General features: G+C 39.3%; 1 protein-coding gene across 11 annotated transcripts in view; it reads right to left on the bottom strand.

The window, feature by feature from the left end:
* The window catches only part of dgkh (diacylglycerol kinase, eta), a 112749-nt gene that overhangs the window by 51444 nt on the left and 33904 nt on the right, over positions 1 to 27401 (bottom strand). For 7 of the 11 annotated variants that reach the window (XM_051959032.1, XM_051959023.1, XM_051959027.1 and 4 more), the window contains 5 exons: positions 17842 to 17946; positions 16739 to 16871; positions 7582 to 7688; positions 7169 to 7294; positions 5534 to 5636 (listed from right to left, as the gene is read on the bottom strand). In XM_051959032.1, the coding sequence (XP_051814992.1) occupies positions 5534 to 5636; positions 7169 to 7294; positions 7582 to 7688; positions 16739 to 16871; positions 17842 to 17946 (574 nt within the window). Of the gene's footprint in view, positions 1 to 5533; positions 5637 to 7168; positions 7295 to 7581; positions 7689 to 16738; positions 16872 to 17841; positions 17947 to 18136; positions 18561 to 26558; positions 26722 to 26756; positions 27049 to 27401 lie in introns of those variants that run through there. The other 4 variants (XM_051959028.1, XM_051959031.1, XM_051959029.1 and 1 more) reach the window with 4 other exon arrangements.

Here is a 27401-nt window from a genome sequence, read left to right as displayed (position 1 = left end):
CGTCTTTTCGTCAAAGCTGAAAAGTGCGTTTTTCATGCAGTATCGGTGTCCTTCCTGGGTTACATCATTGCCGCGGGAGAGGTCAGGATGGACCCAGCCAAGGTAGCGGCGGTGGTTGAGTGGCCGGAGCCCGGGGACCGCAAACAGCTTCAGCGGTTCCTGGGTTTTGCCAACTTCTACCGCCGCTTCATTCGCAACTACAGTCAGATCGCTTCCCCCTTAACCGCACTCACGTCCGCCGCTATTCCGTTTGTCTGGACACCTGCCGCTAAGCATGCCTTTGTCACGCTAAAATCTCTGTTTGTCTCTTCCCCAGTTCTCATTCAACCAGACCCGACCAAACAATTCATTGTGGAGGTCGACGCTTCGGACGCCGGAGTGGGAGCGGTGCTATCTCAGCGTGCCGGCGGGGATGGGAAGCTTCATCCATGCGCCTTCTTCTCACGTAAACTGTCACAGGCCGAGAGGAACTATGATGTCGGTAATCGGGAGTTGTTAGCAGTCAAATTGGCGCTGGAGGAGTGGCGTCACTGGCTGGAGGGAGCGGAGCTCCCCTTTCTGGTTTGGACTGATCATAAGAACCTCCAATACCTGCAGACCGCCAAACGACTAAACCCTAGACAGGCCAGGTGGTCACTATTCTTTGATCGATTCCAGTTTACATTAGCCTATCGTCCTGGGTCACGCAATGGCAAACCCGATGCCTTGTCCCGTATCTTCTCTAACGATGCCTCTCCTAAGATCCCGGAGCCCATCCTGTCCCCTTGCCACCTGGCCTGTCTTAATTGGAATATAGAATCAGTAGTGAAACGAGCTCAACAGAACCAAGTATTCCCCGAAGCGGGTCCCCCAGGAACTCTGTTCGTCCCCGAATCTGTCCGCTCGGAGGTTCTACAGTGGGTTCACTCCAGCCAGTTCGCCTGCCACCCAGGGGAGTTTAGGACTTTATCAAATCTCCGGCGGCGGTTCTGGTGGCCTTCCATGGCTGGGGATTGTCGAGACTTTGTCGCTGCCTGCTCTGTCTGCGCCCAAAATAAGACGTCCACACAGCCGGCCATGGGTCATCTCCATCCTCTGAAAATCCCAAGACGACCATGGTCACATATAGCCCTTGACTTCGTCACCGGGTTGCCTCAGTCACAAGGTCAGTCTGTTATACTATCTATCATAGATCGATTCTCAAAGTTCGCTCATCTGATTCCCTTGCCTAAACTTCCCTCTGCCATAGAAACGGCCGATCTGCTCGTCCACCATGTCTTTCGGGCTCATGGTCTGCCAAGGGATATAGTTTCGGACCGGGGTCCGCAGTTCACGTCGGCTGTCTGGAAAGCCTTTTGTACTGCACTCGGGGTCAAGGTTAGTTTGTCCTCGGGGTTTCACCCACAGAGTAATGGCCAGACAGAGAGGTTGAACCAGTCCATGGAGGCCGCCCTTAGATGCACATCCTCCAAGAACCCAGGCTCTTGGAGCAAGCAACTCCCCTGGGTGGAGTATGCGCATAACACCCTTCCCAGCGCCGCTACTGGTCTCTCCCCCTTCCAGTGCTTGTACGGTTACCAACCACCGGTGTTCCCGGCCCTGGAGGAGACAATTGAGGTGCCATCAGTCAGGGCCCATCTCCGCCGGTGCGCACGCACATGGCGACGTGCACGTGCCGCTCTCCTCCGATCGTCGCGTCGCACTCAGGATCAGGCCAACCGACATCGGTCCGAGGCGCCGACCTACTCCATTGGCCAACGGGTCTGGTTGAAGACCCAACACCTTCCCCTCCGTGCATCCCCCGAAAAACTCTCTCCTCGTTTTGTTGGTCCATTTACAATCTCCAAGATCGTTAATCCAGTCGCTGTCCGGTTGGATCTTCCACGTTCCATGAGGGTCCATCCCACGTTTCATGTCTCGCAGCTGAAACCGGTTCAGGAAGCCCCGCTGGCCCCTCCCGTGTCCGCTCCTCCGCCCCCGCGTATGCTAGACGGCGACCCCGTATATACGGTCTCCCGCCTTTTGGATGTTCGCCGCCGGGGTCGGGGCCTGCAATACCTGGTGGACTGGGAGGGGTATGGACCTGAGGAGCGCCTGTGGGTTCCCAAGGCCCGGATTTTGGACCCGGATCTCATTCGCGATTTCCATCGCACCCATCCTGACAAGCCCCGAAGGGCGCCGAGAGTCGCCCATTGAGGGGGGGGTTCTGTCATGACTCCCGTCCTGCCTTGCTGGCTACAGACTCCTTTTTAACCTTTATGGGGGTTTCCTTGCTGATGTCATGCCATGTTTTTTGGGCTCTGCCGTTGCCATGTGTTTCTGTGTTGTTTTGTACCGGTTCTCTCTCACCCTCATTAATCAGGTCAGAGTGGCTTCAGCAGCAGCTGGAGCCACTCAGGTGATTGGCCACGTAGCCTGGACTGAGCAGCTGACTCCACTCCGTCATCATCTCACCCTGACAGTTAAAAGCCGGTCGCCACATCCACTCTTCGCCGGATTGTTGTTCAAACTACTCACAGTTAGTGACACGCCAGCCAAACCAAGTTGTCTCAGAAATTGGATTCTGAAGGTTAGTTGTTGTTCTGCATAAAACCGTGTGTAACTCTGCCTTTCCTTGCTTCTCTAGTCCTAACTGCTCGGAACCCACGCACTACCGGTCTGAACCACCGCCAAGAGGATACCCCCGCCAGGACCAAGCCCAGAACCCCCGCTAGACCCACAGCCAAGAGATTACCACAGCCGAGACCAAATCCAGGGCCCAGCGCAACCCACTGCCTCAAGGTTACAACGGTCCGCAGTCAGAACCGCCGCCAAGACCGTACCACAGCCAAGACCAGGTCCCGAACCCCAACCCGATCCACCGCCAACAAGAATCCCGACACAGAACCCCAGTCCAAGACCTAGACCGGGAGGTCCAGCATCCGCCAAGACAGTACCACAGCCAAGACCAGGTCCCGAACCCCAACCCGATCCATCGCCAACAAGAATCCCAACACATCACCCCAGTCCAAGACCTAGACCGGGAGGTCCAGCAATCCCTCTCCAGAATCATCCTTCTCCCTCACAATAAAACCTTAAAATCACCACCACTCCATCCCAGTTCTTTCACCGTTTCCACCCTCCTCACTACAGACCTGACACGTTCTCTGAGATTAACGTGGTCAATTTACAAGATTAAAAGTAGATATTAAGTGATAATATTAATGCCAAAAAAAAAACCTCACAAGCCTGCTGATCAAACCACTTTACAAACTAAACATCAATCATTATATCTGTAAATTTATCTGCGCCTTCTCATGTCATTTGCACATTCACTCTTGTAAATTCTGCAGATTTTTTCTATGTAATCTTTTATATGTTTTGATCGTATTTCACTTTATTTTACCTTCACTTTGTACCCTAATATTCTGTATTGTCTTATTGTTTACCCCTTTATTGAATATCCATGCTGCTGTAACAACATCATTTCCCACCGGGGATTAATAAAGTCATCTAAGTATGTAAATAAAGATGAATATAAGGAAAAAAACCTTCACATCTAAAACAAAAAAAAAAACATGAATAATGTCCGAGATCAAAGTGGTAAATTTACATGAAAAAGTCATACATTTATTAGGATAAATAAAGGATATTCTCCAAGATTCAGGGGTAAATTTAAGAGAAAAAAATAATAAAAATATGAGAAAAAAATGTGATATTCAATGACAAGCAAGAAAGGACTAATTTATGAGAACATATACAGATATGCTCTGAGATTAAAGTTGTAAATTTACAAGAAAAATGTGGATATTATCTAAGAATAGAATGGTTTATTAACATTAAAAAAAAATCTCACAAGAATAGACAAAAAAATACTCCTATTTATTACAAAAACAAAAAAATATGGATAGTTTCTGAGATCAAAGTGGCAAATTTACAAAAATAAACTATACATTTTAAATGTATAGTTTATTTTATAAATAATAAATGATTTATTAGGATAAAAATAAAGGATGTTCTCCAAGACTCGTGCTAAATTTAAGAGAAAATAATACACAAGATTATGAAAAAAAGACTAATTTATGAGAAAATATACAGATAGCTTCAAGTTGTAAATTTACAAGAAAAAATGTGGATATAATCTGAGAATAAAGATGTAAATTTCCAAGAAAAATTCACAACTTTCATGAGAAAAAATAAGGATATTTTAAGAGGTAAATTTACTGGACAAAATTATTTTAAAAAATGAGAAAAAAAACTTATCTTTCGTCAACTTTTCCACATTCTCTGAGAGTGAAGCCGTAAAGTTTTGAGGCAAAACTCAAAAATTATTTAGAAAAAAAGCAGATATTCTCTGACAAATAATAGCTAATTTTATGAGAAAATACACAAACATTCTCTGAGATTCAAATTGTGAATTTACAAGAATAAATGTGGACATCCTCTGAGAATAAAGTAGTAACTATGTGGAAAAAAAAAAAATTCACAATGATACAAGAAAAATCTCATATTTACTATAAAAATAATATGGATAATTTCATCAATCAAAGTGGTAAATTTACATTAAAAAAAGTCCTAAATTTGGATCTTCTCCGAGACTAAAGTGGTAAATTAATGAGAAAAAAAGGTTGATATTTTGTAGGACTGAAGTGATAAATTTCAGAGTAAAAGATAAACAGAAATTCGTAATCACAAAGTTGGATCTTCTCTGAGATTAAAGTGACACATTTAAAATAAATTATGAGAAATAACCTCACAAATTTACTGGAAAACATATTTATATTCTTTAGGATTAAAGTGGAAAATTTACAATTAAAAAAAAAAGAAATTAAAAACAAAACTCAAACTTATAAGAGAAAATTGGACTGAAGTCGCAAATTGACGAGTAAAAAGGTGGATATTTTCTGAGACTTAAGTGATAAACTGTAGAGGAAAAAAACTCACAATTTACTTGAAAAAATTTTCAGAAATTTAGAAGGGAAAAATCCCACAACTTTATGAGAAAAAAACCCATGAATTCACAACAAAAAATGTGGATATTCTCTCACATTAAAATCACTGATTCACAAAATAACAAGAACATTCTCTGACAGTTTGAAGTTGGAAATTGGCAGGAAAAATGCAACGATTAAAGCTATTTTTTACTCTGCTTCTTATTTTCATAATTTAAAAGATGTAAAATTTACACCTGTCATCTCGTAGTCTGACTTTTTGTCTTCTTCACATTTCCATGCTGCTGCCTCAGCATCTACTTTCAGATTCAGACTCGTGTTTATCTGACAGATATTTTTAACCACGAGAAACGCTCAGTTTAATGAAACGCTGTGTAGCTTCTTTCATATTAAAAGTCAGGATATGATGCTGAGAGCAGCTGCAGGAGTGAAAATAGTAATAAAAATACTACTAATAATGTGTTTTTTTTTACACGGCGCAGCAAAACATCAGAGCTCAGCAGAAAACATCAGCTGACTGAAACCTCCACAGTTTAATGAGTCCTCACAGGTGAAGCCTGACGGCGACCTTTGACCTCCTGAGAACGTGTGTGTGTGTGTGTGTGTGTGTGTGTGTTTCCTACCGTCAGAGTCGATGCTGTTCAGTGCTGTCGGGGGGATGATGGAGACTTTGCATTGACCCAGAGGACACTTACGAGGATAAAGATCCATACAGGCTGTGTGCACCTGAAACAACAACAACAACAATCAAAACATGTATTATTAATTATTATTATTAGCATTATTAGTAGCATTTTTCTCTAATATACAACAGCAGTGGTGTAAAACCTCCTCTGTGCAAATCAGTTCAAAGAAACAGGTATTAAATGTTTCAACAGGTCTGATGTTGAAACTTCTAATTTAACATCTGGTGACAGTAGTTGTACAGGTAAAAAAAATAGAAAATTATGAAGCGGTGGGATGAGGTTTAGTTTAATTTAATTTCAGATAGTATTCTGAGGAAAAATTGTAGATTAAAGTCCCACAAACTCATAAAATCTATATTTTTAAAAAAATTTTGTCTCACAAATTTGTTTTTTTCTTGTACATTTATTATATTTTTCTTTTAAAATTCTCAGAAAGTTTCCACGTTTTTTCTTACAAACTCATGAGTTTTTTTCTTGTAAATTTACCATTTTATTATCAGAGAATAGCAATGTTCTGTCTTGTAAATTTCACTTCAAAATTAAAAAAAATAATATTTTTTGTATTGTAAATTTACTATTTTAGTTTTAGGAATTGTTCACATTTTTCTTGCAAATTTATGAGTTGTTTTGTTTTTTTCAAATTTAGTTCTTAAGTCTTGGGAGAAAAAATCAAACATTTTCTCTCTTTAAGTCAAGTTCTTTTCTTGTAAATTTTTCAGAGAAAGCAAAACATTGCCTGAAAAATTTGTGATATTTTTCTGGGGAATTTAACACTTCAATGTCAAAAAAATTTACTTTTCTTCTAATCTTGTCAAGTAACTATTCTATTCTTATAAATTGTTACATTTTTTTCTTCTAAATTTGTGAGCTTTTATATTTGTTCATTTATTTTTAATTCTCAGAAAATATTCACATTTTTTTCTCAAAAACCCATAAGTGCTTTCTTGTAAATTCACCATTCTGATTTTTTTAAAATTATAAATGACTTATATTCTTTCATCTAAATGTCCTACTTTAATTTCAGATAGTATCAACTTTTTTACTGTGCAGGAAAATGTTCTACTTTTTCACTACTTAAAAAAGTACGAGATTTTTTTCTCGTAAAGTTGTACCTTTTTTCTTCATAAATTTAGATGTTTTTTATCGTGTAAATTTTCTACCTTAATCTTAATATTTTTCTAGTCAAATAAACACTGTAATCTCAGAGAACATTCACGTTTTAGCGTGTATATTTGTGATGTTTCTTCCAAAAAAATGACCCCTTTAAAACTTGTAAATTCACAGCTTTGATCTTGGAAACTGTCTTTCTGTAATGTTTTCTCAGAATGACACCTTCTTCTTTCATTTTTGATATTCTTGTAGATTTACAGAAATATAAATAAAAGTTCACAAGAAAAATAAATGCAAAACTGCAACTACAGATAAACAACTGCAGGATCAAAATATTAATGCTGCAAACAGTTCATGAACACACCCTAACTAAACTCACTTCCATTTCAAACCATCAGCTCTTTGCATGACTTTAATCCCATTTCAATGCTCATTTATCCTCATCTGAATCATTTCTCTCACCATGGCTTTGCACCAGAGGCAGCGCCAGTCCTGCAGCCTCAACACGCTGCCGCAGGTTTTATCACAGACGGCACATTTGGCACTGACCGGCAGGTTTCCTTCTAACCACTGATGAGGCATGGCGACCTGCAGGTTCAACACAAAAACAGTCTGAGGAACACTTTTACTGCATCCACTGCATCCGTCACTTCCTCTACGAAGGTTTTCTCTGCTGCAGCCGACTGAAAAAAACACTCACTTTGACATGAAATAAGCCTAAAATATCTTTTTTGTTTCCTTAAGAGCAGAATTTTACTTCCGCTTTCAGTGGAAAGTTCAGATAAAGATGCATAACTCTAACTTGCAGGGTGTATTTTCTCGTTGTTTTTTTAATTCATTGGATAAAATAAATATTGTTCCTTCACTGAACTCACCCCGTCCTCGTCCTCCATGATGTCCTTCCCGATGGAGGCCAGAGTCGTCCATTTGCAGTTGTTGGTGGCTCTGACAGCGCAGCGTTTGTGGGCTTTGAATTTACACACTGAAAAACACAAAGAGCCAAACACACGAATCAGTGGGACGGTTTTTCACCTTTAAACAGCAGATACAGACACACAGAATATCCAGAGAGAACTTTGTTGACATTTGACCACCAAAGTAAAATAAGAGCATAAATTTATTTTTAAAAATGAAGTCACTTTATGAAGTCAGAAATTTGTAAGAAAAACTTCACTAATTCCTTGAGATTGTAAAAAAAAATGCATTGATTTCTTTAATTAATGGAATTTATTTTCTCTTTTTTTGCCTTTATGGTTTTGTGAAAGTTCTGAAATAAATTAAATTCATCAAAAATTCAAATCAGTTTACCGTGAATAATTCATGACACCAACAAAATTCAGGGAAAAAAGTGTTTTTTTGTGTGTGTTGGTTCTTACAAATGTTCTTGCTAATTTGATGTTTTTGGGGGTAAATCTTGAAATAATTTACATATTCATAATATTTTCATAGGATATTCATTTCCAAGAAAAACTGTGTGAGTGTGTGTCACATAAAAACAATTTAAATAAAATAACAATAATAAATAATAAAAATTTAGTTTTTTTAATGTGATTTTTTCTTTTTATTTTATAACCTTTAAGAATAATAGTAAAGTTTTGTTTTGTAAATTATACAAGTTTGTTTCTCATAGCCTTTTAAGCTTCTAGGAATTTATATGTTTATATATTTCTTGTAAATTATTTTTTCTGTGTAGAGGAATCTTTGTCATCCCTTCAAACTAATTTAATAAATATTTATTTAAAAAATCTATAAATTAAAATTAATAAAACTGCAATTATTAAACAAAAAAATTAACTAAAAATATTTTTATCCAGCGACAAATGAAAACCACCACTGAATGATTTGAACTGAGCATAAAATAAACTTTGAGCTTCGTTTACTTCGGTAGAATGAACATTTTTGTGAATGAAATGATCAGAATTAACAGGAAAACACACAGATTTCTAAAAACAAAGTGAAATGGAGTCATTATGTGTAATCTGACGCAACATTTCATTTTAAAAGGAGCCACAGTAACGGCTTGAATTCTTATAAATGTCAACACAAAAACAGTAAAACCTGCAAATCCTGAATCCAGAACACAGCAGAATAAAACCTCATTTTCTCTTTGTGGACTGAACATCGCTGGACACTGATGCATGATTCAGGACGCGACACGCCCAGCAGCCTGCAGAGTTCTAATGAATCAAACCTTAATGAAACGTCACTGAGCGTAATTACAAACCTCCTGAAACCTGCTGACGGAGAGAAGCAGCGTCTGAAGCCATTCGTCTGCCTGCAGCGGCACCAAGTCTGAAGTCTGACAGAAAAACCTCGGAAATGTTTAAAGCTGCTGCACTGTTTGGATTAAAGCGTTAAAATGGGAAACTCTGGGAGTGTTTCAGTCAACAGGTGGAAGAAAAAAACTTGCTGCAGCTTCAACACCTGAGCAGAGTGACTGTAAACCCTCCACTGGTTCATCCTGACAAGAAGCCGGGACACCGAACAGCTACAAAGAATCAGAAATATTCAACGTTTAACGAGATTTACTGAAAATATATTCATGGTCTGAGCCCTAAAACCTGCTGGTGACTTGAAAAGATACATTATCTGTCAGAAAACTACAAAAATGACAGCATTTATCAGCCAGAAACTGTAAAAAAGACCACATTTTTAATTTTAATCAACCAAACTAAGCTTAAAATTAGGATATTTTATCAAAATCACTTTATTCTATGCGTCACATTTAAATAAAACGTGCATATGTTTGACCAGCTCGTCTTAAAACAAGAACTCTTTAACACTGAACTACTTTAGGTTCATTTTTCACTGCAGTATAAAGCCCTGAACCTCAGCGGAAACAGAAAAACCATGACTAGAAGCAGAAAGAATAACAACATAAATTCTGAAAAAAAGACCAAAAAGTTACATTTCTGCAATTATTTGTCTGCATACTTGCTATAGAAAGACGGTTTCACCCTGCTGGATGTATCCTTCAACAACCTGCTCCTCTATTTACTGTTTTTGAGGCATGCTGCATTATTTTTGTTGATACAGTAGCTTTTATTTTCCTCTCTCCTCTGTGGAAACACTGCCTGCAGTTAAGTCAAAAAGTCTCTGATTTTGTTCTGCTGCTTGACTGTTGTTTTTACACAATCTGGTGGAAAATTGTTTATTTGTGGTAAAACTCTCTGGATTTTTGCTTTGTGATTGTTGGTCATAGGTGATTTTTTTCAAACTTCGTGGTTTCATCGGGGAGCCTAAATTTTTTTTTGCAGAATCTGATTCGAGGGACGAGTTGTTTTGAGGTTAAATTTAAAACATTCAATAAAGTCATTTTTCGCAGTCGACTGATCAACAGCCCAGAATTTGTAAAAATGTTTTTGCATGATCTGGTGCAAACGCTTCTTATTTATTTTTTGATGAGAATATTTAAATAATTCTTGCAGAATAAAGTGGATTTGAAGCTTAAATTTAGAGAATTTTTGTCAACAAAACGCCACATTGCACATGATCAGTTCAGAGACGATTTATAAAGTTGAAAATCTGAAGATTCTTTGTGTTTTTGCACTTGGTGAATCTGATCAGTTTTGTAAACGTTGCGATTTACTGGTAAACCAGCATCTCAGTCCCTCATTTTGCTTTGTCATCTCAGTTTAGCTCAAATGAGGAGTTCAAGGACCGTCAGAAAGTTGTAAATTTGATGATATTTTCTGCGTTTTACAGTTTCTGGCTGATAAATGGTGTCCTTTTTTTGATTTTTTTAAGGTTAATGTGTGGATCTGGAGGTTATATTTATGGGTTTTTATCTTGCCGTGGAGCCTTCTCCAAAATAAAAAGGCATAATTTGTATTTACAGTTCAGACTTAATAGAATAATCTCAATTTTGCCAAAATAATTAGTGGCTGAAAAGGGTGATAAGTGGGGCAATATGTGCAATATTTGTCTCTAGAATGTTGCGGAGTAGAAGCAGAAAGTAGCACAACATGGAAATACTTTAATTAAGGACATAAAACTGTACTAGAGTGATTCCTCTGCACCAAACTTTGACTTCCGTTCTGTTACATAACATCGTCGGAGGTTCGCCAGAGGACAACGAGCCTCGACTCTAATGTTCTGGATGCTCTGCTGCTCTGAATGCCAAACAGGAGCGAAACGTAAATACAGCAGGAAGGTTTGAGAAGAAGATGTACAGACGGATGGAGACGTCTGGTTCCTCGGCTACAGATGAGGCACTTAGCGGACTCATGAATAATGTCTGCACTCTGGGGAACTTTGCTTTTCCACACAGCAGCAGCGGCGTCATTAGGCAGATACGCTACAAACTATCATATCCGGGAGCAACAATCAATGTTCCAATCTAGCGCACCGCTAAATGCTGTTAGGGAGCATTAGCGGAACATTAGCAGGACTGGGAGGACGGGATCCGGCTGCCCGTTAATGGCCGAGAGCCGGGCGGCCAGACTGGAAGGAAACACCGCGTCTCGGACTGAAACCGAGACAGAAAGGCAGCACGGTTCAGATGTTTGTGTGTGTTTGTGTGTTTGCAGCACAGATCGATGGCCGCTGACCGTCCTGCAGGAAATCGAAGGGAAATTTAAGCCGCGTTTGAAACTGTTTGGCTGTCCAAGTTTAATAGAGACACTGCATCCTGTACTTCTAAAATACTGGCAGGGAGCAATGGGACAACTTCTCTGCTCAATAGTGTGCATCTACAGTTTAATATTAGAGCCCATTTTCTGGTTTAAAATATTATTTGGTGGCTCTAAAGGAATATACAAGCTTTAATCCACTCAGTTCCTGAAATTGGCGTGTTTCTACGGATAAAATGTTCTTTAGATCAGACTTTTAATGATAAATATGAATAAAAACCTCTGGAAAAAATCTTCTAAATACATACAGGAATGAAAGTGGAAAGTTTGATGTATGTAAGTGCAGCTGAAGTTTACATTTCTGGAAAAAAAAATCATTCGGAGAAAGCAGCCTTTTAGCCCTCCAAACTGCAACCCATTTATAGTCACTGTGGGCCCATTTTTTAAGGAGCTAAAGTTGTGATATTTCATTAAAAGACACTTGATTCTGCATGTCAAGTTTTTAAAAAATGTCAAAATTAACTATTTGCACAATAATTCTGTGCATGTTGAGTTTTCAAACTATAAGTTTTTAACTGTTGTCACATTTTCACTCACTGTGGATTGGTTTTTAAAAAGTTAAAATATATTTCCTAAAAATTGCTATGGTTTACATGTCATCAATAAAAAAATTTACCAAAATTAAGTATTTGCACAAAAAACCCATTAAGTTTTTAACTGTTTTTTTTGCTCCTGTTGCATTTTCACTCTCTATGTTGTTAATGAGTTATAATTGTAATATTTCCTAAAAATCACTTTATTGTACAAGTTGCCAAAACGAACTAATTGCACAAAAAAACAGTGCATGTGGAGTCTTCAAACATAACCATGAAATGAAGATTCCTCATTCTACATATATTTTACAACTTTCATTCTTTAATCTTTTGCGTTTTCTCACTACACTAAGATGTTTCATCATGCTGAATGTATCTTTCAAAAACTTGCTATTCTGTATACTGTTTCTGAGCCATGTTTCATTTATTTTATTAATAAATCAAGTTTCTTTTCACTCTCAGTGTCTCCACTTTCTCAGCTCTGTGTCGACACTTCCTGCAGTTCAGCCGATTTAATCCAGAAATTTGTAGGTTTTTGCAGAATCTGGTGCAGTTTATTTTCAGCATGTAGAATAAAGTGATTTTGACAAAATGCAGTAATATTAAGATTAGATTTTAGTTAATTTCCCCAACCTAACTGTGCAAAATTAGTCCAAAGACCATTGGAAAGTTGAAAATCTTAGAACAACTTCCTCTGTTTACTGTTTTTGAGTTATGCCTCGCAGATGATTAGTTCAGGGACTGTCGGAAAGTTAAACATCAGACAGTTTTTTCTGATTTTACAGTTTTCTTTTTCTCTCTGTCTGCAGTTCAGCCAAAAACTTGCAAAATTTTTGATACGTGACAGATGTTTTGATTGGATTTTTGTTTATTTCCCCCTGCAATCTGGTGGAAAATAGTTTATATTTAGTAAAACTCTCTGGATTTTTGCTTTGTGACTGTTGGTCACAGCTCAGTTATTCATGGCTCAGTGGTTGCGCTGGTGAGCGTAGAATTTTTAGCTTTTTACAAAATCGGATTCGAGCAACAAGTATTATTTTGGTGAATTTGAAAGTGATTTATATTTGGTTAATATTCATACTGGAATGACACCTCAAGCAGTTTAACTTTCAAGAAAGTTTACAAATCTGACAATTTTTTCTGTTTTTTAAAGTTTCTGCCTAAAAAAGGGTGTAATTTTGGTGATTTAAAAAAACCTATCTGGGGTTCAGAGGTTAAAGAGTAAACAAACCAGCTCTTATAAATGTGAGAGAGGTTCCATTATCTACCAACATGAAGCTTGATCCACGTTTTCATGACGCTCCTATAATCCCAGACTGCATCTTCCTGTTGGTGTTTATGCAGCTGCTGGAGGTGACAGCAGTCAGATCTGGCTCTAATGACTCGTCTCCCTCCACCTCTCTGTGTAGTGGATATGAGAGGCTGTAGAGGATAATGAGCTCTGAGTGGAGAGGCTCTTACCGCTTTCACACCGAGCCGACCACACATGCATCGGCTGCAACACACACTCGCCGTGGAACATTAGCAAAATTAGGACGCGAGGAAATGCAGATGGCAAAGAGACGCAAAAAAACCCAGCGACAAACGCCTTCACCCTCAACGCCACACCTCGCCGTTCTCTCACAGATGATGCGGCGTCATTCGCAAGTTCCCTTCACACTTTATTTCCTCTTAAGGGTAAATGGAGAAATGCTAGTCTGAGTCAACGCTTATCTAACACGCAGTAGGACTTAAAAGCATATGGATGCAGTGACATTGTGGCATTAAAGCCTGCTCGCTCTTTTCGCTCCTTCGTCTTTAAAAGAGTTCGATGGGCAGCCAATCCGCTCCGCTTGGATGGACATTTGTTAAAAAAGAAAACTTCTCACTTCTGTGACTCATAAGTTCTTACATAACGCAGTCGTACACCTTCCCAGAGAACCCACAGACCTGCCAGCTCTCTGGCTCTGCAGGTCCAAATCCACTTTACAGCACAGAGATGGGAGTTTATCTGCAGTACGAGCTGGTAATGAGATGCAGAAACGGAGCGGGAGCTGCTTCAGAAGTCAACAGATTGGAGGGAGTTATGTAAGAAAACACGGCATTTCCAAAAAACAAGTAGTTTTGGCTCATTTCAAACTGGCGTATTTCCCATTAATGCGGCTATTGTAGCTCTCCAACCTCGTTGTTGAGATTCAGTGCTGCACAAAACAGTTCATATTGAGGTAAAAAGTGAGAGATTCCTGCAGAAAACAGACTTAAATGAATCCTTTCATAGGTTTGTTTTGGAGTCTGACTGAAAGTGAACAGTTAGGCTAACTGTGTAAATAATCTTCATCAGTGGGAAATCTGCCAACTGACCAAACCAACCTGCAAATTCATCTGCTTTGTTTGCATGTGTGAATCTTCGGTTTGCATCTTCCTGTGTTGCAAAAGAGACCAAATGGTTTCAAGCAAGTTTCTGGAGTGCAGGTATCTGTCTGTCTTTATTCTAGTCCATCCCCTCTGCATCATTTTCCTGCTTGTACTGGAAGGCGTTCCCAGGCCAGATGAGATATACAAACTCTCCAGCAACTTCTGAAGTCTCCAGAAAACCTTCAAAGGAAGCCACCAAGCAACTAACTCAGCAGTGACTTGACTCCAAGTTCCCCTCACATCCTTTCCAGAATAAAATTCAGTTTTATGTTTAGGCTGCTGCACCATAAAGACTCCAGCTGTGGCCTGCTGCTCAGCAAATTAGCCATAATCTGCATTGTTTTCAAGCTCCCAACAGGAGATCTCAAGGTGTTCCCAGGTTAGATGAGATACACTACCATTTAAAAGTTTGGAGTCACTTAGAAAATCCATATTTTTGAAAGAAAGGCCTTTTTAAAAAAAAAAAAAAAAAAAAAGGAAGACAATATTAAATTATTCAGAAATCCGGTCTAGACATTGCTAATGTGGTAAATGACTATTCTAGCTGGAAACGGCTGATTTTTAATGGAATATCTCCATAGGGGTACAGAGGAACATTTCCAGCAACCATCACTCCTGTGTTCTAAGTAAGGATGATAATGGAGAACCGGTTCCTCAATGCTATCGATAAGAAATGGATCGATTTCCCAGAATCGAATGCCGTTTTGAGAACCGGTTCCTGTTATTGATGCGTTGACGTCACTTTCACTGCCCTTACTGCTTTCACTTCATCCTGCCGTCGCAATTTCTGTCGGTGAATTTCCCAACTAACAACCTCCAAACCACAACTTTAAAAACGACTTACACTCTGCCACACTTCACATACATACCTGTGCTACATCTGCGATTCCCCTTTTTCTCTGCTGGAGACCACAGCCAGCTGAACGCCACCCTCATTTCCATCTCAGAGCTAGCATGATATGGCTAGTTTCCACGCACGACCGTTAACACACGTTACTAATACATTAAAACGTTGGACCCAGAGAGCTGGTGGGCAAATACAGACCTATGGACATTCACTGCTGCCCGTATGTCATTCTTTTAAAAAATAATAAATAAAAAACGTTCTGTCTTGCCAAACTGAACTCTGTCACTCGCCTCGTTGCGAGAATGGGGCGGTAATGCACCAAAGTGATGGATGCCAACCGTCATAAAACCAATGAAGAAGAATAAGCCTCGCGAGACCTGCCGTATTCAGTTGCGTGGGTGCAGTTGTTGCGAGATTAGAGCCCACAGCGGGAACAATCCATGGAGAGGAAGAAGCGATCGCGGGCATGGCTTCACTTTTTCAAGAGAAACGAGGAAAAGGCTGAATGTAATCACTGTGACGCTGCATTGATAAGAGAATCGATAAGGACTCAAATCGATAAGTGGCATCAATAATGGCATTGACATCGATAATTTCTTATCAATTATCATCCCTAGTTCTAATGCTACATTGTGTCAGTGAATGGTGTTGAAAGCTTAATTGATGATTAGAAAACTCTTGTGAAATTATGTTAGCACATGAATCAAAGTTTTAGTTTTCATGGAAAAACATGAAATTGTCTGGGTGATGCCAAACTTTTGAACGGTAGTGATATTAAACTCTCCAGCAACTTCTAAAGTCTCCAGAAAACCTCCATAGGAAGCCAATCAGCAACCACCTAAGCAGCGACTTGACTCAAGAGTTCCCTTTCAAGAATAAAATGCAGTTTTATTGCAGACTCCAGTTGTGGCTAGTTGCTCAGCAAATTAGCCCTAATCTGCATTGTTTTCAAGCTCCTAAAGGGAGATCTCGAGGTGTTCCCAGGCCAGATGAGATGTATAAACTCTCCAGCAACTTGTAAAGTCTCCACAAAAACCTCTAAAAGAAGCCACCCAGCAACCACCTCAGCAGGGACTCAACAAATGCAAATGAAAAAGCAGTTTTCGGCTGCTCCTGCATGATAAAAATTGCAGTTATTGCTAGCTGTTTGCACAGTTGGACAGTTGCTGCCAATAAACCATCACAGAAGAAGAAAACTGTGGAAAACGATGTTGAAATATAGATTTTTCCTGGTTTCATCCGGTTGTTTTTATGCAGGCGAATGGAAACGAATCTAAGGATTTTGCAAAATGATCAAAATCAGCCCAGGCAATCAGGCGTTCTGTTGTCATTATGCTGCAGTGTGGGACAACAAAAGTGTGATATTTCGAAGTATATAAAAGTGCAAGCTAACATTTTCAAATCAGGCAGAACTCTTTAAAACTTCATAAACATGTAAAAGTGACAGGCTGCAGGGAGTTTATGCTTTCCCCCGGTCACTTAGACTCTTCCTTTCCCTGAATTTCTACAACAGATGGTGCAGAATATAAAGTTTTGATGATCTGCAGAGCCACATAAATGGGGGATGCACTTGGTACACTTAATATCCACCCGTTTGTGCAGTGCCGTGTGCGACGGTGCTTCTTACCTTCGCAGGAAAGGCCGTGAGACGTGACCCCGGATAAGCTATCTTTACAGACGTTGCAGAAGGTGGGCCGTGCATGGGAGCAGGCGTACCAGTTGTGCATCCCTGAGAAATGTTCCACATTAAACTGTGCCGTCTGGCGAAGGAGAAGTTAAAACAGGTTGGCAGCCACAGAAAGGCAACACAGAAAACACAATGTACTGCAGGTTGGCATGCAAAAATGACACTTCAAAATGCAGAAAAATATGCTATGAAACACCTTTTTGGCACTATTTTCTCCCTAATTGTTCATTTTTTCCTTGCTGCTCAGCTGGAAACCTCACAACTACTCGAGCCCAGCGGGAGAAACTCTCCACTCAGGCACTCATCAGTCTGTGATTTAACAGAAACTACACCTGGTCAGGAAAACGTACGAGGAGAAGCCGCCGTGGCTCTGCTAACAGTGTGGGCGTTGCAGCAGTTGGCGCAGCCCTTTGGATGTGTTTCGTAATTGTAACAGGTGCTAGTAAACTGGGACACTCGCATCCTAACAGTGGCACCAAAGGACGGCAATTAAACGCTGTTGTGTTGACATCTTGTGTGTGTTGTGAGCTGTGGGGTTGCTGCTGCCGCCGCTGCTGCAGTGCGCTGCAGTAAAGGGGGTGAGGGACGGGGTCTTATATAAGATTTCCCCTCTCAAATCAAAGACATTAAAATACAGCAGCAGCGGCGTCTTCCGCAGACCGCCGCCGACTTCATTTGCAGGCAGAAAACGCAGGAAAAAACAAGCAAGTCAACAGTTTCGGAGACACAATCGGGTGACAACATGTGTGATCCGGCGAGTAAAAAAAGGGGTTGAAATGCTGAAAGGGTACAGAATTGGAGGTTTTTGTGGGTCTGGGTGGTTTCGTCTCGTGCACCTGCGGCTACATGTGGGTCCATTCGTGGCTCTGCATGTGATTTGGGGCTACGAATCTCAACAAGGGAACTTCTCAGCTTCCAAACATGCAGCTCTACACCTGATCCGAACGCACATCTGCTCATTTCTGTCCCCAGTTTAATCGTCTAACCTCTCATCTATTGTTGCTGCAAACTGTAAGATGTGTTGACTGAGGGGTCCGTCTTACCTCGTAGTGCTCTCTGGACTGGACGGACTTCAGCGAACTGATCCAGTCCTCCATCTCTTTCCTGTTCTCGGCGCAGAGGATGAGCCTACGGAACGGAGTGATGACCTGCGGGGATGAAACAGGAGCTTTGATTATGTAGTGATGCTGGAAAAGACGGATAAACCTCCTCCAGCCCGCAGCGGCTCTGAGAGGAAAACAGCGATCGGCTTCGAGGATAAAGCCACCAGAAGCTCCCTCCCTCCCTCTTTGTTTCTCTCCCTCTCTCTCTCCCTCATTAACTGAAGCTCTCTCACACCTTCTTGAGTTTTCTCCGGTGTTTCCTTCCTCCCCTCCTCTCCACTTGTCTTCCTCATGATGCTGTGAGGAAGATGCGAGCTGACAGGCGAAGCTAAGAGCCTCCGTCCTCCCTCTGCACGGATGTATGTGTGTTTAAAGGACAGTCCCTGTGGAGAAGCCTACAGACGCTGCACCCTTTCAACGCCGACATCACTCACTTATTTATGCTCCTCATCTCTTCTTTCTCTCTTTCCTACCCATCGCGTCCTCATCTTATCTCCATTTACATTAGCGAGAGGCTCGACAACATCAGAGACGATAACTGTGTTTCCATGTAACTGTCAAACGGATTTCAAGCAAATTTTTGAGATGTCTTAAAAAATGGAATCACTTTGGAACAATAAACAGCACGGTCACGGTAGAAATGGGACATTTTCACTGTAATTTCTTGATTAATTTACTGTTATTTTACAAATCTAGCTTTTTTTAAAAATGAAATTACAGATAGGTAAACAAAAGTATTAATCAGCCTGTATTTTCCCAAATAGTAAATTTGTCCCAACATTTGAGAGTAAATTTACACTATTTTTTTGTACTGTAAAACAATATGGTAAATTTACAAATTAAAATATTTTTAACAGATATTTTACAGGTTTTTCCTGTTTTGTTAAACGAAAAATAACTTGTCAAATCACAGAAAAAATACCAACATACATGTTGACATGTCGTTACAAACGTCAAAATTGTAAATAAAAAAATCAGTTTTATTTATTATTTTCTACAATATTTGATGTAAAACAAAAATAAAAAAGAATTAGTTTACATGCTGCATAAAAACTGATCTGTTTTTCCTCAATATTTTATCTGAACATTTAACAATAAATTGACACTTTTTTTTACTGTTAAACAGTACTGTAAATTTACAAATATCAATCATTTTAACAGGCATTTTACAGGCTTTTCCTGTTCTACTGAATTACAAACAACTACTAAAATCACAGAAAAAAAGCACTGGTTTGACAAGGCCAAGACGGTAAAAATAAATAAATAAACAAAAATAACAATCTGTATTTTTTTAAATTAACTAAGAGTCGTTTCTTTTTGTACAACATGTGTCATGTGAAAAAAAGTGTATACATGGCAAAACATTTTTAAACTGTTTTCCCTGTTTTGTTAAAGTATAAATAAAAACTTCATAAAATCAATCGCAGAAGCAAAAAAATGAAAGTGTCCACATAAAAAATCTTTTTTTTATTTTTTTTTTTTTTTTACAATGAGTAATTTGTCCTTTCACAGTGTTTGGCTGGAAGTTTACGACCTTTTTTCCCCTGTAAAACAAAGATGTAAATTCAAAAATATTTGCTGTTTTAAAGAATATATATTTAACTGTTCCTTAATAGATTTTCCCCGATTTCTTAAATGACAAATAACTAGTACATATCACAAAAAAACTTACATGTTAAAAAATAATAATTAAAAAAATATACATATCATTGTTCAATATATGAATGCATGTAGTCAAACAAAATCATTACTGCTTTTCAGTTACTAAGTTCATACTTTAAGCAATATAATTACAGTGTTAAACTCAAATCTACCAGTTTTATCCACTGAAGGAAAAGATGATATTTGTGTAATTCTGATACATTAAAACCTTTCTAACGTTAGGGCTAGTCAGAGGTACAGCTTTGTCATCTTAAATTTGCAGCATATTTTTGTAATTTTAATGATATTTTTCTGTATCTTCAAAGTCTGTCATATAAAAAGGAAAAAATCACATAAAATTACAGATTTACATCATTAGAGGAGTGAGTGTTGAAACGTAGATTGGCTAGTAAACCAAGAAACTTTGTCTTCATCTTATTTAAATGATAATTAAAACGGCCTATATGAGACACACAGAAAAAGAAAAATAGAAGTCAATGAGGCCTCTTTAACATAATTTCACACCAGACTGCATCTTGTGGCAGTTTAATGTGTAATTTACATATTATATCTGAGATGCTGCTGCTTCTCCCTAATCTCTCCAAGGTGATCCCACATGCAAATTTTCATTTACTCTACATTTACTTTATGTGCATATTTTAATTTACTGCAATATTCCTCACTGCAGTGACTGCTTTCATTATGTGTTACTGAGGACAGACATCAGCATCTTATATCTTCTCTCTCACTCACTGTTTCACTTTGTCTGATTTAAAAAAAAAGCCTTATTTTGCAGCTGCTTTTATCCAGATCTCACATTTCAGATGCATTTTGCTGCAGTGAACAGCTGCCAGTGATGAGGGAGTGGGTACTGACTGGATTTCTTTTTGCTCTCTGTATATTTTATTTATTTTTGGGCACCAAAATTCAAAGTTTTTCAACTTTTCCTGGATGATGGGGATCTTATTAGACCAAACTCTCATTGGTTGGGCAGTCTCTGGTGCTATTTTCATGCAGAGAATAGCTCTACATCAGCAACTTCCAGGATTAATCCATTATTTTAGAGGCAGGAGGAACAAACTGTGACCATCACCAAGTTATCACAACTTTGCATGTGCCTAACATAATGGAGACTTAATTTAATTATATTTTTTAAACAGCTTTATCGGTCATTTAGTTTATCGAAACAAAATGACCAAAAACATGAAGAATGATCACAAAGAGATGCAAGTTTATCAAGATGTGACACAAAATGATCAACATGAGACAGAAACAACCGGGAAGGAAAGCAAAACAACCACAAAGAGACACAAAATTACCAAAATGGAACAAAAAATAGTAACTACAAAGAGACAAAAGGGCAAAAATGAGGTGCAAAATGACTAAAATCAGACACAAAATGTCTTAAATGTGACACTAAACAGCCCAAACTGAACAAAAACTACTATAAGCATGTAAAATGACCACAAGTAGACAAAATGGTGACAACTTGAAACTGTCGCCTCCAAAACTAAACGACATCAGGTCAAAGAAGTCATCGGTTTGGTTGCATTTTGTTCAAATCAACGACCAAAATTAACAATATGAGATACAAAAACATCAAAAACTGATTAAAAAAAAATCAATTAAAAAAAAGGCTTGTCTTGCACAAAGCTCATCTAGTTTTTTTTTTGTCTCCAGCAAAAACACCGCCTGATTCATCGACACATCGCTTCAGAGCTCCGTTACTGTGTTGAATTACTCCCATATTTCCAATAACTGGATGAACAGAGAAAAACAAGAGAACTGATCTGAGGTCTGTTCAGAGCAGCAGCACCTGAGGCTTCAACCAGGTGTGGAAAAACAGCAGGTGCACAACAAACACCCACGTCACTGCCAGTGTGTGTGTAGTGTGTGTGTAGTGTGCACGAGCCTGTAAGTGTGTGTGTGTGTGTAGTGTGTGTAGTGTGCACGAGCCAGTAAGTGTGTGTGTTAGAGCTACAGCTGCTGCTTTTCTTTCTGCATGAAGCTACTGTTGCTGTTCACCATCTGCTTTACTGACACTTGTTGATCTCAGAACTCGATACTCAGCAGATAGAATGGTTTACAGACAACAAAAGTAAACTCCGATGTGTTAAAACAAAAGATCTGTGAAAGTCTGGTTGTATATTTTTTGACCTCTTATATCCGCATTTGGATAAACTTGTGTTTCAGTGGAGTTCAGTCGTCATTTTAGCTACGAATATGAGCAAAAACAATATGTTCTATTAAACTCTGACATGCTAAAACTAAAGATTTGTGAAAGTCTAGTTGCATGTTTTAGCTCTTGTGTCCTGCTGTGGGTAAAGACATAGAGACAAGCAGAAAAACTCAAGTGTATACATCTGTGTGTTCAATCTTCATTTAAGCTACAATTTTAAACAAGGTAGTGTCTACAGATACGGACCCGTACTCATAGCCTGTGGGCTACGGATACGGCACTTTCCATTTGCCAGACAGATACGGACCCGTACGCGAGTCAAGAAGCTGCTAACCACTGCAAACTGCTGAAAGGTAAGCAAAGGTTAAGGTTAAGGTTAGTGTTAGGGTCAGGTTTAGGGTCCGTACCTGTAGTACCGATGCTACGGGTCCGTACCGCTAGCGTCTACCGGGAGTCACGTGACCAGATCTCGCGTATCTGATTGGCAAATGGCAAGTGCCGTATCCGGAGTCCACAGGCTACGGGTACGGGTCCGTACCTCTAGCAACAACCTTTAAACAAACTCAATCTATTTCAACTCATTATTTAAACCTTTAAAAGTGACAGATGAGTTTCTGTTGGTGGAAACTGAGCAACGATTTTGCTTATTTAAGGCATTTCATCAGCGACTGTCAGTTTGTTCACTTTTTCACGCACAAAAACACAAAATTCCATTAATCAAAGTTGGTTCTGATCATGAAGTCCAGTCGGTTAAATAATACATTTTTTTTAAGCGTGATGTGTTTCCTGCTGTTTGCAGATGTTTGCTTGTGTTTCTATTTAATTATCCCGCAAAAGTTAAGGTAAAGTTCAGGTTTAAGTTATGTTAAATCAAAGCCCACTCTTCATTCTTGTAATTCTTTATGAGGAAAATTTCCCCCCAAAAAACACAAGATGATGATGTAAAAAATACTTGAAATGTAAAAAAAACCCAAAAAAGAAAGTTATAGATAAACTCCTGGATGTAATTGTGTTACTTCCTGCCGGCCCCTACATTCCTCTCAAAAATCTGATGAACATTTTCACATAATAGAGTGTTTGTAAATTTAACTAATACTTCATACTGTATGTGTTTTATTGACCTTTGGCTGCTCTTAACATTTAATTTTCATTCTATTTTAGAAAATTATCTGACAAGTTGACATCCTCCTCTGCCTGTTTCAGTACTTTATACTATTTTATTTTGATATTTTAATACTTTTATCCTGTTACATCATTTGTTGCTGTCTGGCAGCTCAATTGAGGGTGCTTTCAATGTGTCATATAAATACATCTATTTTTTTTAATATGACTGTCGTGTTAAGATACTTGCAGTAGTAAAAATGAAAAACTAAAAAAGAAAGCATCTCATTGACTTTTTATTTCCTGTCACCTCTGAAATGATGCTTTTTAAAGAGCTGCAAGGCCGCTGTGATCTGAGATAAGAGCTGAATGAAGAGACCTCGAAATATAATACCACAGAAAAACACGAAAAGCACATCGCTTTCATTCAAGGACTCGACAACGGATTAGTTAAAAAGGCTGCAGCTGTAAATGAGATGAAACCGTGGAGCTCCCTGATCAATCACCTTCATCACTCTCGCAATCAATGTGACCCAAGACCTCTGATCAATAATCAATCCGCCTGAACTGAGAGCTCCGGAAGAAGAAGAAAAATCAGTATTTCTCAGTAGGTCAGGGCTGTGTGGCCTCTTGCTGCTCTCGTTTCATATTAAAGCTAACCATGTTAGCGTCCTTCCTCCGTTTTTAAGTGGAGACGACGACTGACAAATTACTGGCAGCATTTTTTGCTTCACTGTTTTCACATGAATCTGCTCATCGCTCTGCACAGAATCCCGTGCTCTTCGGTAGTAATTGTTGTGTATTCGAGAGGCAAATTGATCCCTTCGGACGTAGATGCTGCCTCCTCTCCAGCGGTGTCTGGAGCGGGGCGGCGATAAGGATGAGGGTGGTTGCCAGGGGAAACAGAAGCAGCTGTTTCCAAAAATGGCTCGAAGGCATCCCTCAAGTGTGGAAAACCTCCACCGATGACCGACCTTAGCGTCAGAACAGAGATTTTATTGACAAATGACGGGCACGTTTTTAGCTGGAAACCAGCAAAGATTGAGCGATAACAGAGGAAACTGAGGACACGTGTCGGCTTCCGGAGAACATTTTTATCTAGCAGTAGGGTTTAATCTTCGTTTAAGCTACAATTAGTGTGAGTTAATATGTGCATATATGTGGCCAAAAGATGCAAACCATAAGCAAGTATCTGCATTTATATGTAAATTTGTGTTGAAGTGTGTTTCAATGGTCATCTTAGGTACAAATATGAGCAAAACAATCTATTCTACTAAATTCTGAGATGCTAAAACTAAAGAGTTATGAAAATCTAGTTATATATTTTACCCCTTGTGTCCTGCTGTGGGTTAATATATTGAGAGAAATGGCAAAGGAAACAAAACATCTCTATCTATCTGCATTTATACATAGATTGCTGTGTTAAATCTTTATTTAAGCTACAATTTTGAACAAATTCAATTTGTTTGAACTCATTATTCTGCTTTAATTAACAGTGAACGTTGGGGAAAAAAGACCAACCATAAAGTTCAGAAACTGATAGTTTCTTTTTGTTTGTAGCTTTTAAAGCTGTGGGAGGAGAAGTGATCAGTTATTTTGCTCCTTGAAGGCATAATTTCTTCAGTAATTGTTAGTTTGTCTTTTTTTTTCCAAGCATAAAATCAAAAATACCTTTAATCAAAGTTGGGTCTGATAATGAGGGAGGTCTGATTCGTGCCATTAAAAAATGATATATTTGCAGAGGAAAATTACCCATAAAAACACAGACTAAAGAAGCACACCAACACATTTTAACTACTGTGTATGTAGCACCAAATTATTTATCGGAATGTATTAATCGAAGTTTTCCTCACCCCGATCTGTCGAGGCAGACGTCTGCCCTCCCTGAACCTGGTTCTGCTGGAGTTTTCTTCCTTTTGCTTCCCAAAACCACCAAAAAAAACTTGCTCAAAAGGAATCATTGGATTTCTCTCTATATTTGAGGAACCTTGAAGCAGTTTTAAGGAAGCTAAACCTTAAAGTTGTTTTTAGGGGAAGATTTTTAACAGGAATCAACATGAAGTTTCTCAAGTTTATCACTAAAAGTTCGCTTTTAAACAATCTGAATCCTAAAGCCCACCACTGAGTTCTAAAGGGAACAATATTTTTTTTAATTATATTTAAACCATTTCTCAGAGCCAGAAACCATAAAACCACATGGAATTGTTTTGATTTTCACCTTTCCAACAGTTAATTTGCTAAGTTTAGCCAAATCTGAGCTTAAAATTGTGATATTTCATCAAAATTACTTGCTATTCAATATGTCTTGTGCAGAAAATTGCCAAAAAAATAATTTTTATTCTCATTTAAGTCTGTTTAAAACAAAACATCTGCACTACTGAATTTTTTTGTTTGTTTATTTCCTTATGGTCATGAAGTTTTTACAGATCAATTTATTGCTCTATAAATCAGAAAACAATGTCAAAATGTTTTCACCAGGTTTGTAATATTATACAAAAAACAAACTAGACAGGAATAATATTCGTAGGTTTGTTGTATACAAGCGGTGCTAAAGTAGAGATTTTTGGCTCAAAACAGAAAGAAAAACTTAACTATGAGATTAATGCCTTTAGATATTTCAGTACTTGCATTTTTGTCCTTTTTCACTCTGCTCTGCTCATCAGCTGTATGAAGATGTTTCACTATGCTGAATGTGTCATCTATGTGCTCCTCCATTTACTGTTTTTGAACCATGCTGCATTTATTTTATTCATCCAGTTTGTTTTATTTTGCTCTCAGTCTCTCATGCAATTCGTTTTTTGACTTAAACACTGCCTGCACTTCAGCCGACAAGCCCGTTGATTTTTGTCATGACTTTATAGGTTTGTTTTTTAACAGAATCTGATGGAAACTGTTTAATTTTTGGTAGATTAAAGTGACTTTAAGGAAATGTCACAATTTTAAGCTTAGATTTGGTTCACTTTCCCAACAAAACCACAATGCAAGCATGCTTCGACCACTGAGTCTGTCTGTTTTTACAGTTTCTGGCTCTGATCATTGAGGTGATTTTGATCCATTTGTAATTCAAAACATTTTGTGATCCTTTTAAAACCTACTGATAGGGTTCAGAAGGTTAAAGATATAACTAAAACAAACCTAAATGTGTCTTTTCTAAGCAAAATAGCCCAAAATCTCGCCTCGTTTCTCGCCTTAAAACGCTTAACATCAGCTGCACAACAGACCAGAGCGGCAACATGAGAGCTGATGTGAAACTTCCTCGAGATTCGAGTCACGTATTCATGGCGGGAGGTAAAGAGCGAGCCCATCCAATGAGCGGCAACTAGAGGCAGCCAGTTTGGGCTTCGGGTTGGGCTGAGCTGAGTCCCTCACGTGGACCTGAAGGTGCTACCGCTCTGCGCTACAACAGCAGCCTCATCGTGCATTCAGACGGCGCGACAATGCACCGATCGGCCGGTCACAAACACACTTTATACACAAAACGCACACAAAAAGAGAGAGAGCCGTGATCTTCAGTCTTTTTAGCTGCTGCACCCCTGAAAACACCACAGAGCCGTGCATCCTCTGTCTGTTCTATGCTGCTTTACTCTTGAAAACACAGCTCTGACACCACATTTGCTGCATGTTTACTGCCTCAAACAAAGAATGCATATTAATTACATAACTGCCTTTAGTGCATTGCAGATAAAACTAGTGGAAGTCATTCACCTGCACACATGAAACCACACAAACAACCAACCTGCATACAGGATGCCAGCAGCATCAGTCATCCTCATGGGGAAGCAGACAGACAGCAAACACCAGGACAGACAGATAGACAACAGACTCAGCAAAAAGCCTCCTCTGCAGCAGCGATCTCCCCCTGTTCTCTCCTTCCTCTCTGATTTCAGCCTCTTAAAGCTGCTGTTCCAGCAGGTGAAGCGACACTCGGTGTTACCTTCGCCGCTCCTCCTCGTCTTCGGTCCGTCCTCGGAGCTTTAACTCACCTCCTCCTCCTCCAGCGCTCCTCGTGACATCACTCCAGGATTTCCTCCACTGCACAACCTCTTCTGCATCACCTCACCCCCTTTATTCATTATGCATTTCTGTTTTCTCCAACTTCCCCTTTCTGAAACCTCCTGCACACAACACAGCTGCACACACACACACACACATGCAGCAGCAGCAGCAGATCTTATTTATGAAAATGGCAGACGTTAATCCGATCCAGGCACTCAGTGGAGCGTTTCGAGGCGGTGGCTATAAATAGCCCGGTGTTCTCCTCCTCCTGCCTGTTTCTTATTATAGCAGACATTTATAGGAAGGACGGGCCACTACGAGCTCCTTCTGTTTTTATCCTCGTCATAACAGCATCGTGTTCGTCCTCCCACGCTCACCTCGCATCCCTGAACAAGCCTCCATTCACAGCAGCATCACTTGTGGATGATATGAGCAGCATGTGACAGAAACACAACCAGCACTGATGGGAAATAGAAGAGCAGCGACTAAATATAAATTACAGCTGACATTTATCAGGTGAATCACCATCCATGAAGGGCAAATCCGGATTTCATGTAAACCAACATGCAGCTGAATGTATAAT

The sequence above is a fragment of the Acanthochromis polyacanthus genome, chromosome 14 (assembly GCF_021347895.1).
Source record: "Acanthochromis polyacanthus isolate Apoly-LR-REF ecotype Palm Island chromosome 14, KAUST_Apoly_ChrSc, whole genome shotgun sequence".
In the NCBI taxonomy this organism is placed as follows: Eukaryota; Metazoa; Chordata; class Actinopteri; family Pomacentridae; genus Acanthochromis; species Acanthochromis polyacanthus.
This window is presented reverse-complemented; position numbering and strand designations above follow the sequence as displayed.